Source organism: Barbatula barbatula, assembly GCF_947034865.1.
Source record: "Barbatula barbatula genome assembly, chromosome: 13".
Classification (NCBI taxonomy): domain Eukaryota; kingdom Metazoa; phylum Chordata; class Actinopteri; order Cypriniformes; family Nemacheilidae; genus Barbatula; species Barbatula barbatula.
In genome coordinates this window covers 17,274,771-17,294,036 of record NC_136776.1, presented here as the reverse complement: position 1 = coordinate 17,294,036, position 19,266 = coordinate 17,274,771, and the positions used below count along the sequence as shown (strand labels likewise).

Here is a 19,266-nt window from a genome sequence, read left to right as displayed (position 1 = left end):
CACAGAAACCACACAACGAGCACAAAATTGCTAACGTCTCTCATCTTCATCGAGGTCTCTAGCACCCCAGAACCAGGCCTAATAATACTTTGAGCAAGGTATATAAAAGCCCCGACATGGAGTTGATAAATAAAGAGAAATTTACCCCTCAAAAATGTACTTACGAAGCTTCCCCTTCCCGACTGCGAGTGGAGGTTTGTTATTCTCAATTTATTAGCGGAAGTTAGCTTCACCGGAGCGACGCCAATCAAGCTGTCAGGTCAACGATGCCCTGCGCTTATTGGTCTTTAGTCGTGGGGCGGGGCGTTTAAAATTTAAAGAGACATGAGCGCTAGCCCATAAACAAACTTGATTTTTTTAAATTAATTTCTAAATTAAATTACACTTTATAAATTATTGTAAATAATTAGTTTACGAAATTCACCATATCCATTGCATGAATTTAATCACATTTGTCATTATAATTTTTACTCAAATAAATATATCTGGGGTACCCCCTTAGCCTTTTTTTACTTCTTACGTGGGTCCCTAATGCCTTATGGGGGGTCTCGGAATCCCCCAGCCCCCCTTCAATTCGAGTACTGAGAACATATAGTCTTTCCTGTGGCACAGTGGCTAGAGCATGGTACCAGAAACGCCAAGGTCACGGGTTCCATCCCAGAGATTGCACATACACAAACAAATGCATAGTGTAATGCAATGTAAGTCGCTTTGGATAAAAGCATCTGCAAAATGCATACCTGTAAATTTTGTCTATTTATTTCCCCTTTCTTCACCCGTGCGCTCTGTTTTTCCACCATTTCAATGATAAATTGTAGTTCACTCTGAAAATGTATCCTAACAGCGCGCTAAACACAAGAAAGCGACACGATTTTAACAAAACCCTGTCTTTCAGGCGGTATCTGAGAGAAAATAGGGCACTTTCATATTTATTTAGGTACTGGGCTCAGATCCAGAGAAACCCTGTGAGAGTTTGAGACAGAAAGAGAGAGCTTTCAGATTATACGAGCATCGGTAGGCCTACTCACAAACAGAGACAAGGGCAGACATTCATTCAAAGACACGATCAAGAGGGGGAGCGAGAACGTAACTGTTCATGCAATATAAATAGAGATAATAGAAAAAAAGCTGTGTGGTGAATGAAATGTAATCAAAAACTGTAATATTTCAGAAGTACCGAAACGTTGACGTCACAAATGCCTCCGACTGAACTTACTCTGAACGAAGTCACTTCTTTAGGACATCTGGATATCCACTAAAAAGAAGTATTTATCTCATCTCTCGACAGATGTGTCCTTGACTGCTATTCATACCTAGTCTATGAATGATACATCCATTCTTGGATAAGGGAGAAATAATCTTGCTTAGATAAACGTTCACATTTCAAGAAAACAGAAACTAATATTTATTTGGACTTCTAAAATCCCACAACAGAAACAACACAAATAACAACAACTTGACATTTTCTACATTGATTTGATTGATTTTATTTGTAAGGCACCAGAAGCATTTCCTTACTGCAAAAATTTCCATTTATGTATAGTAAATGTTTATGTACTTTGTTTAAATATGGAATGAAGCCATTTTATAACAATTAATTTGCACTGGTCGTACAATATACATGAAATTAAACAAATTAAAACAAAAAAGCACAAAATGCTAAAACCAAATGGCAAAAGCCAAGCAATGAGCTCTGGGAGGAAATGGTTGTCAAGGGTTCAGAAAGAAAGGAGGAAGAGGTGACAACCTGTTCTCAAGCGCCTCGCGAGTAAAGAGGCCTCAAACACAGAAACATCATTCAAGACTGACACAAAAGCATCCATTTGCACATAAAGCTTTAGGTCTATGTATAACGTATAGATAAAAGTACACCTCTTGCCCACTTTTATAGTAAAACACTTTGAATTTGGCTAGATCGGATTCTTTAGGGGGTTACACAGCGAGCACTACTTCTCATCATTCTCTCAAAAGAAACAATAGTAAGAGAAACATCAAATTTGACCAAATGTGGCAACCACATTCATGTTCTTAAAGTTGTGTAGAGAATGAAACCTGGCACTTCTTTTTTGAAAACATGCGTGGAATCAAACAGAATTTGCCAACATATTTCAACAAGCTTTAAAAACAAAATGCAGATCAGAATTGTTAAGCACTACTATGCAATTCACCAAAACACGGTTTTCTGTCCACTTAAACGTTTTTAATCTATAGGAACCAATTATTTTTGCACAATTTATTAGACAATTCTCAGACATAGTTTGAAAGTCTGAATTACAGAGGACATTGAAACCATTCTGAAGCAACTACAAGCACACCAATATGATGTAAAAAAATTATTTAATAAGAGTCACTGATATAACACTAGATGTGATTAGAAGGAACCAGAATCGTTTGAATTGTTTTAGAACATTGTTACGCCACGAGAATAGTTTTATATACACAATGTGCATGAATGGTTCATAAAATGGTTTTATTTATGAAAAAATCTGTTTAGCTTGTGTTACTCAAATGCAATCAACTCCAATGACTTTTAGGGCAATAGTCTGGACAGATGTACAAGTGTGTAAGTTTGACAACTTACAAAAATACAAAATGCACGACTAGAATACAGTTTTAATATCCTAAGCACAACTTTTCATAGACATTTATTGTCGTTTTTAGGTCAACTTGAATCTGTCGATCTAAATACACAAAAAATGGATATTAACGTATTAATAGTTGGACACGGCCATAAGAAAGTGGTTTAATAAAATGGCAATGAACAACACAGGGCATTTAAAAAAATACTCCAAACTAAAGTGATCCTGAGGGTTTCAGTGTGGACTTGCTATAGGCTTACTGCCCCCTGTGGGTTAAATGTCATATTACAAAATATGCAATCAATTTGGTAAAAAGGACTTTTCATACGTTTTCAACCTTTACTGTAACCTTAAGAACTTTACCTTAAGGCCTCTTAAGGTAATGCAATGTGCTATGAATTCCTATTTTCTTTCTCGTAATAAGTGTAATAATCAGGCTTGTTTCTCATCCCTTAGTTTTTCCCATTCTTCCAATAGTGCTACCAAATATAAAAAAAAGGTTTAAAGAAGGTGCTTCTCAATTAGCGAATACATAAATATCGCAATTTTTTTGCAATACAACTTACCTTCTAAGCAAAACAACATGACTACATTTCTCACCATGTAGACAATCGACGACACTAAAACAAACATCCGACCAAACGAAAGCATCCCTTTTCACTTTGTGAGCAGGTTAGTAAGCATCTCATCATCTAACACTCTCTGTCTAAGACAGCACAAGAGTCCAACACTTTCAAACACGTCAGAAATCAGGCAAACGGGTAGATATACAGTACTGTACGTCAATGGACCTATAATAGCGAGCTTCCTTTCAACAGCATTCGTAACGTTTTGTCTCAAGCCCCCACCGTTTTGCAGTATAAGATGTGATGAATGCGCAATCCCGCTTCGGATGGTATCGCCGACCCTACTCCTAATGGATTATACCGCAGTCACGTTTTTAGAAATCCGAGTTGCTTTTAGCCTCAGAGTTACAGCCTGGGGGCCAAAGTGCATCCGACTATTGTGAATTGTAGCTTCAAAAGGTGAAAGATTTTAAGAGGGAACGAGTGAGCGCGCAGAAAAAACAAAAAGGTGCGAGTTTAACACCATTATTACAGAAGGGTCGATGGTCCATTAACGGATTCAACACCATTTTGTAGACCACTTTCACTACAAGCATAAGAAATATACAATATATATATAGATATATACATACACGCAGGCAAGAGAAACTGTAAATCAAATCAGATCAGATCGAGCATCCGTAACACAATAAAAAGATGGATCGTATAAATACATACTTAAAGCTGGTGGAACAAACCAGAAGGGATGTCAGGCGTCCACAAGCAATCAAGAGGAAAGGGGTTGTAAGAAAATAAAATAAAAGGAAAAATGATGAACAAGTGCCTCTGCTCTACGTTGAGCTTTGGGTGATGATGGATGCAAGAATAGATGTAGCGGGCGACTAGTCGGACTTGTCGCCGTCTTCCTCGCGGTGGCTATCAGAGGTCTCGCGTGTGCTCTTGTCCTCTTTGGCCAGCTGGGCTTGAGAGGCCAGGATGCTGGAGAGCGAGAAGAGGCCCGAGCTGGAGGTGACTGCGGGGAGGCCGGCTGGTTGGCTGAGGCCGAGGGGGAGAGGGGTCATGGGCAGCGCCAGACCCTGAAGCTGGGAGAGCTGGTGAGCCTGGAGCTGCTGCTACACAACAGAGTCGAGAAACAAAAAGTTATTATTAAACAAACTGTCTGTAACTTAAAATGCAATTGCAATGTTGTTCTTTCTAGAGTTTTATTTTATAAAGCACACAAAAAAAAACTGAAAATGAAATTTCATAGTCACAGAGAGCCATAAAAACTCAAAGAAACCTCATTTTATAAATAATTCAAGTAGAATAAACAGTTCCACTTGTAAACCTGCAGCAGATACACCTCATACCCGTATGATGGAGTTCATCTCTGGTGGGGTGACCTGTTTGGCTCGCTCTATGGCCCCCAGAACCTGCTGCTGGTGCTGAAAGACATAAATCGCGTCATGACTCCTCATAGCATACTTTATATTATAACCCCCTCCTCACAGTTTCAAAAAAAAAAAATTTGTGTCGACAATTTAACTCCACTGTAACTTCGCATTAACTTATGCGACGTGCCATGAAAATGTGGCACCCAATTGATTTAACACAAATTAATTTCTTCGTACGACTGATAATTATCTTCAAACAAATACTAAGTACATTACAGTTATCACAGAGAATTAAATGAATTACTGATTGAAACATCGACTCGAAGTTTAAATCAATACTAATAGCACAACCAGACTAATTGTAAACATGAAGGCAGGGTGTTATGCTACATAATGTTCAGGTATGGCTGCTATCTCTCTCTGTACCTCTTGAGACAGGTAAGGCAAGACCTGAGCGCAGATCCCATTTAATCTCTTCACAATCTCCGCCTGTAGGGAAGAAAACACACACACACACGCACGCACGCACGCAAGCACACACACACACACCAGTGCTCAGCAAATTCTTCCCTTTGAAAATCCCCAAATCCTCACTCTCCCTCAGCCCCTGAAATAACAGCAGACCGCTGCAGTACGGTCTTATGTAAATACAGTGAGATGCGTGCAAAAATCTGAGACCACTAGTAGTACTTCTGTTTGGCAACTTTCTAACTTTATATAACGTTTTTGTATAAATTGATTAACCACACAATAATATGAGTGAACTGTAAATGTACAATAATCAGCCCATTACCACTGATTCAATATTGTCATTTAGATGTTGCATTTAAATCCCCTCGTCTCAAAAAACAGAAGTGTTGCGCATCATTGTAAAATGGATGTGATGTTTCAGAGAGAGAAAGCGTCAGAAAATGCACACAAACCTGAATAACAAATACTGGCATCTCTTATTTTGTGTATTCCCATCTCTCTCTCTCTCTCTGCTAGATGACTTTTTGAGAAAGAAATGCACCTGTGTCACATAAATTGTCCTTGTGGGAGTGGGTGCAGTGTTGCAGACTGTAGATCTCCACACAATTGCTATTAAGCATCTTAATCAGTCACAGGCCTGTGTGCAAGTGATCACTAAAAGCTTGAGCCAATCTGATGCTTAAAGATCTAAGGGTTGGACTCACAATTGGTTATCTTTCAGTTTATAATGCACTGTTAAAAGCGAGGTACCATTACCAGCACCAAATATCATTGATATAATTTGGTCAACCAACTGCAGGACTTTCAGGTGGGACTACTAGTTTATCCACACAATTCATTTTTCAGTGCCACTTGTGTCCAGAATATACTCTAAACTTGCTTTACTAATTCAAAATGAAATATGTTTTAATCTGTATGCAGATTACTAGAGTTTATCTTTAGTTTTATTGTAGTTGTATTATTATTTGAATTAGCTGCTATTTGTACATTTCATCATTTTATTATTTATTTATTATATTGTTATAATGTACTGAACATAAATAAAAACTACACTATAACTGAAATAAAAAAATCTTTATATAAGACAACCGTTGGTAAATTAGGGTAAAACGACATTTTTTTTTAAACGTTTTTCCATGTACTATGTCATTTCTGTTTATTTTTAGCCCCCCAAAAGTTACGGATTGCAGCATTAAAGGGGTCATATGGCGCGAATACATGTTTTTCTGTGTCTTTGGTGTGTTATAAGTTGCCCATGCATGTATAGGACACATGAAATAGAAAATTAAAGTGTCGGAACAAAAGATGCATTCTCTCTAAAAGTGAATTCTCACCCCGACCTGCCTGAAACCCCTTGTGTAACCACAAACCTACATCAGTTCGTGGTATGATTCGACTAACCCCACATGTTTACTCAACTAAGGTGGGTGTACCGGTTACTACAATTCCTTTGGAACCTGATGTTCCAAATATGGTAAGAGGCGTTACATTTCTGTCACGCGCTTATTCGACCAATCACTACGCACTGGTTAACTGGCCAATCATAGCACACCTCTCTTTTCAGAGCAAGAGCTTTGTAAAAAGCTGTGTTTCTGAGAGGCGGGGCAAAGAGGACATACAAACATGCACGGTATGAGGAAAATACAGCGTTATCCAACGTTAAATCGTGATTACACATTGAATTACATCTAAAACAAATGATAGTATTCGTTTTAGCACATTTACTAGTTCCCAAAATGGTGCAAAAATCATCGGATTTGACAAAAGGAGAAACAGCCAGACTTACCTGCTTGTGCATTTCAATGTTCAGCCCATACGACATCTCATAGTACTACAGAAAAATACAGACACATACACAAAATGACACATTGACGTGAACAAGCAGGACTCGTTTTTAATAAAGCTACTAGCAAAATGTATCTGCACTGCAATTTATAACTATACATGACACACTTATTTATCTAACTGAACTGAAAATGAAAAAACACAAAACAACAATAAACCAAATAATATTAAAATTCAAGAAATGAACTGTTTGAATGAACATTCACTAAAATTGGATTTTGCCATGTACTGTGCGCAATAGAGGCTTTTATATGTTTTTATGTATACATAAAACCTATATAAGATATGAGCTCTAGATCCAAATCAAGACAATGCAGCTCCTGTAATACAGTCAAACTTGGATTCAGGGTCGGCTTCTGCCAAGCAGCAGTAGGTCCCTGAAGCAATTACCACTCACGCAAAACGGACGCCCACCCCCATCATCCAGCGGGTGCGGACAAAGCGGGAAACCCGATAGCCTATTAGAGGGAGGAAGGGGGCGCTGGCTGATGCGTGTGAGAGCGACGCTGCACAGATTAAATGAGATTAAGCCGCTCGGCGGATCAATTAGAGGAAGAATATCAGACGGCAACACAGGGCTCAGAGCCGGAGGCAATGAGGTTAGAGGGGATTCGTGGAGGTGGGATGGGGGTTCGTATGCGATGTTGTAATAGAGCAAAAGGAAGACACAGAAGAAAGAGGAAGACGGTGAGGACTAGGCACATGCTCCGCCACATCTAGCCGGAGGCGGCATCCTGCCGAAGGAGAGAGGGTCCTGTGCAGACTTACCATGATGTAATGACGTTGCATTTCTGACTTCTCGCTGGCCAGCTTGTCACATTCGAGCTTCAGACTAGAGAGAAGAAACAAAGAACAGTGGTTTGCTGACAGTAATATCTGACCTACTTTTTGAACATCTATCTTCACAAAAACAACATTGAAGGAAGGATGGGAAATAATATCAGATTGCAGTTAGAATCGAACCTGACTACCAAACAAGCACCAAAGCGCAGTGGTCTTGGTGATAGTTCCCCCAAAAATTCTGTCATCTTTTACTCCCCCTCTTGTCATTTCAAATCTTTATGACTTACTTTCTTCTGCAGAACACAAAAGAAGATATTTTGAAGAAAGTTGTTCACCGAACAACACTGGCACCCATTCACTTCTATTGTATGGAAACAAAACCAATGCAAGTGAATGGGGGCCAATTAACACCATTCTTTAAAATATCTTCTTTTGTGTTCTGCAAAAGAAAAAAGTCTTACAGGTTTGAAATGACAAGACGTTGAGGAAATGATGACAGAATGTTTATTTTTGGGTGAACTATCACTTTAAGCATGTGCACCAACCACAATGCGATGCCTCTGACTGCTTTAAAAATGCCTTTTTATTATCAGATACAGATGCCCAACCGGGCTCACTATTATTTATTTTGTTCCCAAAGAAAACAAAGACGTGGAATTTCCATCATTGTGACAAATGGAAATCAATTAGCGGTTCCATATGGAAAAAGATTACGCTCCGCGTCTGACTGGAACACATCCAGCGTTCGCATGAAAAGAAGCCAAGAGAAAGTATCTCATCTATACGAACAAAGTGACAGCCCTTAAATTCAGTACTAGAGATTTCTACAGCGTATGACAACTGCTCTGTGTCTCCTCATACCTCTTCAGTCTGCTGCTTCCACTTATCCCCCCCAAAAAAAGAGGAAAAAAACTGCTGCTATGACTGTGTAACATATATTGGGGGTTGTCATGGTGACCATCCTCCCTGCTGCCAGGCTACCTGCGATTGGCCATGCCAGCCACTGATTGGCCGAGACCTCCTGAAGGTTCCAAAGATGCTCTTGGAGAAAAAAAAAACACACTACGACACGTTGATGGAGTTTTATTGCCGTTCCTTTCCGCTTCCGAATCGCTCCTGCTGTCATTCTTATTTTGATTTATGTATTCCCTGATCTATTTATGCATTTGTAGAAGGGAGCGACAGCTCGGCGAGGCTCTGGGGACCGCCCGCAGTACATTTCTTTTAAAAGCCTGGAAAAAACTGCTCGTCTTTTGAATCTCAATTGAAGTCAATGGTGGCGAATCCATGCTCTGAATACACATACAAAATGTAGGGCCTATTCTTCCATGTAGCAGGGTTAAATGAGGGTTCGCTTGTTGTCATGGGAATAGGGAGGGAAAGACATGTTGCCTTGAAAAAACGGGCCAGTAGCACGGCCTCTGTCTCTTCCCAGCACACTTTAAAGAGTCTTTAGTCTCCGTCTACAGAAGTCAAGGCATCAGACGTATCGCGGTAGCCGTTTCGTGTTAATCGGCATGGGAACGAGGCATTAGCGGCAGCTTGCTAGATTCCCACAAAGATTAACAATACAAGGCTGCTAATAGTGAGTTTAGTCGTTCGGCTTTGTAGAGCCCTGCTTTATAGGCACGGTGGACACGAATACAAAAAAACCCATTATTTATACACCACTTATGACTTGAGGCTTTTCCTTTTCCTGCGGAACTAAACAGCAGTAATTTTAAGAATCGGGACTGGAGCTTCAGTGACATTCATGTGAGGAAGATTTTGGGTTCGATAGTTTCAATAAACTGGCCGATTCACTCCATTTGAACAATCAGAAGGTTCTTCAGACAACGCTTCAGAAGACTTGGCTCAAGTCGCACAGTCTACATGTAAGGATAGTCTGCTTACAAATTAAAGATCTTTGATCATCTATTCACCCTCATGTCATTTCAAACCTGTATGACTGATTTTCTTTAGCAGAACACAAAAGATATTTTGAACAATGTTGATAACTAAGCAACACTAATCCAAATTGACTTCTATTGTATGGGCACAAAACCACTGAGACATTTCTCAAGATTTTCTTTGTTCAAAAGAAGAAAGAAGTCATACATGAGGGTGAATACATGATAACAGAACAACTAGTTAAATCCTTTCAAATGTATTTTATGTTTAACGGAGAAGACAAACACATTTTAGAAAAGGGTTAATAATGGTCAATGTCAAATATGTTTTTTGTGTACTGTTCCTTTAAGCTATTAACAGTGAGGCTACACACCTGTGGTATTGTGCTTGAAGAAACTGGAACTCATCCTTGATGCGATCGCACGAGTCTGACGTCGTAAACTTCAGCTGCTGCGATGAAGCCTGCAACAAAACCAATTTACAGCAGTCAATTGCATTATTCAAAGCATGTACATCACAGCATCAGCTGGACATCCATGACCACAGAAGGCCATTTCAATGTGCATGCAAAGATCTACAAAGACAAGCCTTTCAAAATATAAAGAATTTCTGCAATCAAGTGTGAATTCACCAAAACGTTGCTCTTGCAAAAGCACCACATCAAATCTTGGATGGCTTTCCGCGACAAACCTCATCATTTAGAATACATCTGTCATGTTTGGAGCTTGATGTCGCCAAGGTTTCTCAATTACGTGTTTTGCGCTCGCAGGCGAGCTTATTTCCCATGTGTGGGGGCCACAACTGCAGGGGAAATGCAGATGTTATTGGAACGGTTTTTGCAGTTTTCTGGGTGGATTTCATACACAGTGATACATTGGCCGTTTTCTCAATAAGCAACTACCGTACTAAGATTTTGATGAATGCGAAGCTTCTAGTATTCATTCTTATTCTGGCAACGGCAAGGAAAGTCTACTCAGAGAGCTATTGTCGACTTTGAATGAGTCATAGGAATCTGCATTATCTTTAGTGATGCACCTATTGTTCGACAACCGAAAATATTCTGGCGAAAATGGCAAAAAAAGCATGTTTGGTCCGGTTATATGCCATGTGATATGATCAAGCAGCAACCAGTACAGCGAGAGAAGTACTTTATTAATACAGCAAATATGTTGGAAGTGTGTGGAGCATTTTAAAGTGTCAGAGAAAGACAGTACGGCATTTGCCCCGTCAGAGTAAATTTCTGAAGGAAAGCGTCTTTACCGGTCGGTAACTTGTTTACCAAAAAAGCACGACAAAATATAAAAAGCATTTCGACCATTCGGTTTATGCAATAGTGAATTGGCTAAACGAATAGAAGAAATACGAAAAGCCATGTTCGGTAGCGCTGGCCAAAAAAAATTTAAACGATTAATCGTTATTTAAAATGCGGTTGATTCAATATCGATTTTCAAAAGCTGTGAATAGATTTTTTTCTTTCATATTTCTGCAAGAACATCGTTCATTTATTGCTTAATTAACATGGCGGATGCAGGCGTCTCATCGAATTTAACATCACCTTCACATAAAAGGCAGCGGTTTGTGTAAAATCTATAATCATTGACTCCAATCGAATCGAGAGCTTGTGAATTTAAATATAGAATCTGAACATAAGAATCGATACCCAGCTCTAGTGTTCGGCCAAGTGTTTAATTTTTATTTGGCTACGGCCAAGAATTTTCATTTCGGTGCATCCCTAATAATCCTCTTCTTCTAATTGTTGGTGTACATACACAAGATGAACATCAGATGAGAGGTTGCGCGATGAAATTCTTGTTACAAGGGAACCGACCTTTAACACAAACCGCTCACTTTGACCTCCTCTGTGGATGGCGGGCACTTACTGCCCAAACATCTTTTTCAGGCGGTGTTAACTGTAGCCCTCGCATTTCTGCGTGGCCACAGGATATGGTTTCCCAGGGGAACTCTGTGGAATGGGGCCGACTGGGATTGGGAACGTTTCAGACTCAACATCCTCCAGTGCAGCGTCCAGCGGCAGGGAAATCTCAGGTTTTACATTGGTACATTAGTTGCTTTCAACTGCAGCCATGCTGACCAACATCAAATCATATTAAACAGACAGTGGACATAAGAGATAGTTCACCCCAAAATGTTTATTCTTTCATCATTAAGTCACCCTGTATGACTTTCTTTTTTGCAAAACACAAAAAGATATTTGGAAGAACGTTGTAAACCAAACACCACTGATCCCATTGTATGCGCACAAAACCTTATATTTCTTAAAATCTTGTTTTGTGTTTCATAGTAGAAAAAGTTACATAAAGGTTTTGAACCACATTTTTATATTTGGGTGAACTATTGATTTAATGTGTTAATGTGGATGAATTGCACTTGCATGAACCTCAAGTTCAACCTTAGAAAATGAATATAAAATAGCGAGACAAGTTTCATAATAATTTTGAACTTTGCGGCTTTGACATTTGGCTGACAAATTTATCCTACACTAATTACTGTACATATAGGCTATTACATGGACCTGGGGTTAGATGACTCATCCACACATACATGAATTCATGTACAAGGCACGTTCATCCAAAGCCTTTCACATTGCATTAAACATGTCTGGGATTCAAACCCATGTCCTTGGCGTTGCGATCAACCAGATCCAGTTCAAGTAAAATCAATACACAGATGCTGATTCATACCTATACAGGGTTTCAGACCCTTTGGTTATGATACACTACCCCTATGAAAAAACCTTCAACTAATTATTTTAAGATTAAGAGCAAACCCCATTTTCACTTGAAAAGACTTCTGCGCATACATGCACACTCATGCGTGCACACAAGAGCCAAAATATGGGACAATCCCTAATTTGACTGCTCCTGTGCGCTTCTCCTTTGAGATGCAATTAAACCATTACGAGGCTTTATACGCTGGTGGGCAAATCGTGAGTCTTCAGCGGGTAAATGAGATTCATCATTCCTGTAATTTACAGTTGGGCCTCCCACCCAAGCGTTTAACAGATAAAGAAAATTCTCTGCAACCATTATGTTGGCAGTTCTTTTTTCGGCCCGAAGGATTACAAACAAAGGACAGGAAGTAGTTATCTGAAAGTAGTTGCGTGAATTACTGTGCGTGTTCATTACTAAACTGGGTGCCAATGCCGGGAACCCAAGAGGCATTAGGACCTGCGGCTAAATAAAAAAAAATGTCAGTGCATCTGGAGAAATGTTTGGTTCAATAAAAGAATACTCCTAATATTATACAATGTACAATTTGAAATGCCTTCAATTTCTTTTTAGAAATGCACAATAAAGAACAGCTATCTGCAGAATTAAAGGTACAGTACATCCCAAAATAAAAATGAACTTAATTTTATCGTGGACATTATAGTTTTTTAAAGTGACAAAAGCTAGTAAAAGGCTCGTGAACAGAAAGCTACTCTGTGATACAACAGCAGGACAGAATTTGATAATTATCTACACTCCCCGGCTAAGTAAAAGCAACCTCTGTCGCTCCTGTAGCACCACGTTATCCAACTTCCGAGCCGACCTCTTTAAGGCGTTTGAAAAGAGATTATTCACATTTTATCACATCGGGAGCAGCGTGCTCCCAAACACAGGCTTCCTCTAGCAGGAAAGGCCGACAGTGGCAGTCAAATTACAGACAAATAGCTGTCACGCAGCATACAAGATACAAAACACGGCGAGAGAGAGAGAGAGAGAGAGAGCGAGAGCAATGGGAATATCAGTCACACAAGTAGTGAAACAAAGTGCAGAAAGCCAGCACGTTTGGAATTGAAAGCAGGCAGGTCAAGGTGATTGTGAGATTACAGCAGTGATTATGATTGATGCAGTGTTGGTAAAGAGTTCGGCACGGGTCAGAGGCTCTAGAAGACAGCCGATTACTCCCTACCCGGAAACAAATGACACGGCTATGGGTGGTGAAGCCTGCAAATACTCAGAAAATACCTCAGAAACATATTTCTTCTTCACTTTTGGACCTAGGTCACGTTTTACCAAATAAACAGAGGTTTTAAACTTAATCATCATAGTTAAATGTCTTGGTGTGAACAGGCCTTTGGTTCCGGAGGTGAAAGTGCTCGATGAACAGTTTTTTCAGCTTGGTGCGTCTTTCGACAGGCAGGTCTGAGCGAGGTGCTGCCACATTAAATAGTAGTCCCCCACGAGGCTGCTTTGTTCCAGGCTGCTGCTTTACTCTGGGGCGCTTCTTTCCCACAGTACGAGTCCATCAATGTCAGAGAATACTGATGCTGCCTGCCTGTCTTGCCACACACACACATTCCACGAACACGTGTGGAACATACAAAGCCTCTAAGCCACGAGCGACTGGCAAAAAACCCTGCGCTAGTAAAAATAATCCCGCTACGCAATTATCGCAGCACGCGTCCTTCACACCAAAGACGGGGAACAACACAAACAGCTAGAAAAGCTAATTAAGCCATCCCAGTCCTGTCCTTTCACCGCGGTACAGGCCGAGACCGTTTGCGTTGGATGGCGCATTGTCGATCCTTTCCCTCGTCCTCTTATCGACCGCATTTTTGTTTGTGTTCGTTTAAAGGTGCTCAGAGACTTATTTGTCATGGAAATGAGTGGAATGTTTAATTAACATTTCTATGGCAAGCGTCACTATTACTATTTCTCATACTTAAGTGCCAACTTATTTGTGCTATGTATCATTTGCACGTAACAGTTTATGCCTCTGGGAAGTTTGGATTAAAACTGAATATGTCCAGAACAACTATATCTAGGGAGCAGAATATTATCGAGACTCAGGGGTGGGTTCTTTTGACTGATAAGGAACCATAACGTAACCACATAAACACATAGCAACACCTTAGCAAACAGCTAAACAACACCCCTGGCAACTACAATACCTCACCGGAATTTGTAGTTTTTCATATGAATTAGCCATGTTGTGCAATAGTTACTAATTCCCCATAAAATCAGGTTGAGAACACCTTGACAGTGAACACTGAACGGGCAAGCACTACTTACATTTTCTTAAAACTAGATCCTGCAACAATTGTATATCCATTCAATGAAAATGATGATTTATACATGACAGTGCAAACCCATGCCGTATAAACCATGTCTCAAACAAAACACTCATTTTACACATCTGAATAAAATCATCCATGTGAAACAAAAGGTTTATTTCAAAGCATTTAAAATTCTTCACTTTTTTTATCATCTTGACAACTGCATATAAACTGAAGTGGGCCTCTTTCCAAGCGCACATGTCTGTGTGTGTGTGTGTGTGTGTGTGTAAGAAATAGAGTTTATTTAATGAGAAATATGTGGGACAACAGGGATTATCCGCCGCGTTGAGGGATTTGAGGGGGAAAGATGGAGGTCTGTCCTGCTCACTCGAGCAGACTTAATAAATCTGCCACAAAGCCCCTCCCAAAGCATCAGGTCGGGGAAAACCCACACACTGGTGTGCGCTCCCTTGTGCATGTGTACATTTCCTTGCCAACTCTTGCCTCCCTTTCAAGCCATTACTGCAACAATGGCTTTCAGAAACGACTCCTCGAGAAGCCCCAATCAATGGCGTATTCCAATTCACAAATCTCCACCATTATGACATCACTCGTCTGGATCAAAATTCAGTGGCACTGCGAACAAAATGGAGGACAAAACGCTATTAAATGTCATCTTTCCTACGTGCTCGCACAAAGAAATGAGATACGGTGATAGGTCTGGTCATGGGACGCTAAACTAAATATTTCCATTATTTGAAACAGCTCGCAGCAGGAGGCGTCTGAATTACTGCTACTGCTTTTTTAGCAAAAAGCCAGAAATGTCACTGTGGCATCTAGTATGCATTGCATCAGTAATGCATGCTTTTATCTCTGCGTGCTGGGTCTTAATAAGTTCAATTTAGAAACGAGAGGGTTCGAAACAAGGTGGCGTGTCTTCTTATGAGCAGGATACAAGTTACATCTACAATGCTAAAGCACAACATATTTTAAGATTTTCACTAAATTACTTAACAAAATAGCTACATGTAAGACTTGTGGACAATTCACAATTAGGGTTGTTCTGATACCGATAATAGTATCGGAAATGCCACCGATACCACATATAATTCTGATATTGGAAAGTACTTGAATTCATGTACCGATCCGATGCCATTTTCTTAAACAGGACCTTAGTTATGCCCGCTTACTTAATGCTTGCAATATTTCAGAGTGGACCAACCAGACTGAGAAAATCTGGTTCAAATATTACTGTCAAATGTCTGTCAGATAATAGAGATTCTCCAGTTTACTGTATGTATTTGTTCATGTTTTATTAAGGGATAAGTCAGAAGCACACCAACAAATTATTCTATCAATTCACACAGGACTAGTAGTATATACAGTACAGATACACACCCAGGTATCGGATCAGTACTCTGTATCGCCCACTACCCTGAACCCAGGTATCGGAATCGGGAAGGGAAAAAGGGTATCGGTCGTTTCTATGGAATCGCAGCACCGTGGCAACAAAAGTAGCGCCTGCTTTTTCATGTTTCCATGTCGCTTATTTTCACTTTCAGACATCTGAAATAAGAGACTTTAACACTTCACTTTAACACCTGATCAGGAAACAAGGTTGGAAAAGAAGTTAAACCTGTTGTATAGCAAAATAAATAATCAGTTGTACTTTGCATCTTTCCTGCATCTTTTAACCAATGAATTTGAATGACTTTTTCAGTCAATCACCACTGAAGGATAGTACACCCAAAATATTTCTCTCATCATTTACTCAAACTCATATGGATTAAAACCAAGAAAGTCATCAAGGTTTTCATCGGAACCAAAACATAATTATTTAAAACGTTTTAGTTTTTTCTGTTTTCAATGGGAGTGGATTGTGACCATGAATGGGCGAAAACGTGTTCTCCATGTGACTCACTGTACATTTCAAGATTTTAGCTGTATCTGTGTAAAATTGCAAATGATGCATCTTAAAACACATTTAAAGATTTTCTAATCTACTTTGTAGAGATTATAGCCATTTCTAGGCAATACGACGAATACTAGAAACTTGTGTGCATGTCTAGGAGTATATATTACCTATAGAATTTAATACGATCATGGACTTTGACAGGGCTGTAAATAACTATTTGTAACTTCTAGGTTTTTCATGACAATAGGAACACTGGGATTTCTCTGTTAACTACCTAATTTAAAAGTTCGCCTAAAAAAGATTATTCGATCATCATGTATTCATCCTAATGTCATTGCAGACCTGTGTGACTATCTTCAAAATATATTTTGAACAAAGTTAGCAACCAAACAACTTTGACCCCCGGTGACTTCCATTGTATGCGTGCCAACCAAACCGAGACATTTCTCAAAAAATCTTTGTGTTCCACAAAACAAAGACTCATATACAGGTTTTAAATTACACAAGGATAAACAAACTATAAAAGAATCCCTTTAAGTGTTCGTCGGTTTGCCTTTCTCAAGCCAAACCAAATTTCCCCTAAAGATTTTCTGAAAGTAACCAGACTGGTTCGTGAGGCCGTCTCCAGCCCTTCGGTTTTAATGAAGGCGCCCAATCAATATATATACAAATATACAATTTAAGCTCATTAATAACTAACAGCTTGTGCGAAAATCATCACGTGACAAAGCATGAACATGTAAAGCACTGAACTGGTATAAGCATACGACAAAGGGTCTGACCACACATGAACCCACTTTCACTTCTTACCCAAGCTGATTTAGAAAATTACTTATGTAACCAAATCCATATTATTACTTCATAGCTGCGCATACTAAACAGCACAGTGTGTACACTAGTTATCTTCTGGCCAAAAGAGCAAGAGGTAGTGCGCACCACAGACATCTGCTTTGTAGGGGACATTTTACGTTATACGTCATTAGATTTACGCCACAAGTCTTGCTGTTCTTCGTAAACCTGTAGTTGTTCATATTTGATAAAAGTGTTACACATAAACACGCAAATGCCATCGGTCCATTCCGCAGCTGGTTGAGGGAATGTAATATTTATCGCATTATAAATCGCATGACACCATGCAACGCAGCCTACACACAACCGAAAGGTCTATAAAAAGATGGCACCATACTTATTTATCGCTGACGGAATTTGGGAAATTCCTTTTGCTTCGCAGATTTTAACGCACAAATTTCACATCCCCTCCAATCACACAGCATTGTCCCAATTTGCCGACACACGAATGCCCATGCAATGGGCGTTTGTGTATGTATTGGCAAAAATCGCATGCAAAAAAACAACAAAAAGCACGACACATATTTAATCTTTGTGGCAAGTTTTGTCTCGCGCAAAGCTCCACAGACGCGTCCCCTGCCAATGCTAAGCTGAAGCCAGCTAACAACATCAACACAGCCCGCAAACACCGCGAAAAACACTCACCGAGTGCCTGGATTGTGGAAACATCATGTCAGTTTTTGTCTTCGGGGTCTTGCTTTCTCCTCCTTAAAGAACAGCGAAGCGGTTTGCTCGGCAGACGTTTATATTTGTCAGTGTTGTCTTTGTTTCGTCGCTAGCTTGAAGCTCATGTGCCAGCTACAGGCAGCTCGCGCTGCTGCTATGGCAATAAAGCAGCCTGATGTGAGCGCGCTCTTCAACGCGCATTCGGCACGGAAAACGGAACTGAATGCGATTAGCTGGAAGTCGGTAGGCCGATGTTGGGATTTTCCTTCTTTGGCACGTCGGGAATTGTGTCGGATACGACGGGCCTCTCTTTCGCTCTCCTCCGCGATGTGAGGAAATCAAGCGGCGGCGTGTGCGCGCGAGATGAAGTGAGTTTCGGCAGCTGATGGCTGCTCCTGCTGTCTGGAAGGATGGTGTGGCTGTTTTAAATCATGTGACCTGCCCTACCTAGACAGCATCTTGAGATATCACTAAAAACAAACACGTGTATTTATTATAATATACTTAAACTTTGGTATATAGTAGTTTATTTTACAGTAACAATTACTACTATAGTGTATACTACAGTATTGTGTACAGTAAATTGATCAAATTGTAGTAAATGCGGTTATATTCCCTATATAGTCTGGTTCCAAAACACTGTAGTATCTAAGAATTTTCCTAGAGTAAATAGTTTAAAGGAGTATTTCACCTTCAAAATGAAAATTATGTCATCGTTTACTCTTGTCTTTTCAAAACTGTGTGTGCAGAACACAAAAGATGATATTTTGAAAAATGTTGGTAACAGAACAGCAAAGCCCCCCATTCACTTCCATTGTAACCAATGCCAATGAATGGGGGGTGCAACATTTTTCAAAATATCATCTTTTGTGTTCTGCGCTCATGTTTAAAATGACGAAAGGGTAAATGACAGTTCTTATTTTGAAGGTGAACTGCTCATTTAAGTAGTACACATAGTATGTATCCTACTGTATTTTTCATGTAAGATCTTGTTTACCATAATCACATTCTTAAAGATTTATTATTTTATTAAAATTGTATTAGTGTAATCCAAATGTTATTTGCTGTTTGTCATGTTCAAACGCTTACCTTCACACAGCATTTTGGGGAAATCGCTTCATTTGATTTTAACCTGCCTCGATGCCATCTAGGTAGACGGCTCACTAGGATTTGAGACAGACTCTGGGCATGCACGGTTGGTTATTTCATAGATATGCCACATGTGGTGTTGTGTGGAATGGCAAACCCTGCCAGGTGCCAGTGTATCAAACGCTCAACTTTTGCATTTTATTGTAATGTCATTGTGAAACAATGTATTTATTTTTGA

General features: G+C 39.7%; 1 protein-coding gene across 2 annotated transcripts; it reads right to left on the bottom strand.

The window, feature by feature from the left end:
- Window positions 1-1,379: 1,379 nt before the first annotated feature.
- On the bottom strand, window positions 1,380-18,360 carry tle5 (TLE family member 5, transcriptional modulator). 2 transcript variants are annotated; one of them, XM_079470808.1, is made up of 7 exons: window positions 17,919-18,360; window positions 9,881-9,969; window positions 7,603-7,666; window positions 6,776-6,820; window positions 4,945-5,007; window positions 4,495-4,569; window positions 1,380-4,257 (listed from the first exon to the last, which is right to left on the bottom strand). In XM_079470808.1, the coding sequence occupies exons 1-7, from the start codon at window positions 17,943-17,945 to the stop codon at window positions 4,027-4,029; spliced, it is 594 nt and encodes a 197-aa protein (XP_079326934.1). In that variant the 5' UTR covers window positions 17,946-18,360; the 3' UTR covers window positions 1,380-4,026. The 2 variants fall into 2 exon arrangements, with proteins under 2 accessions (XP_079326934.1, XP_079326935.1); XM_079470809.1 differs by having other exon boundaries at window positions 1,475-4,254; window positions 17,919-18,079.
- Window positions 18,361-19,266: the final 906 nt, after the last annotated feature.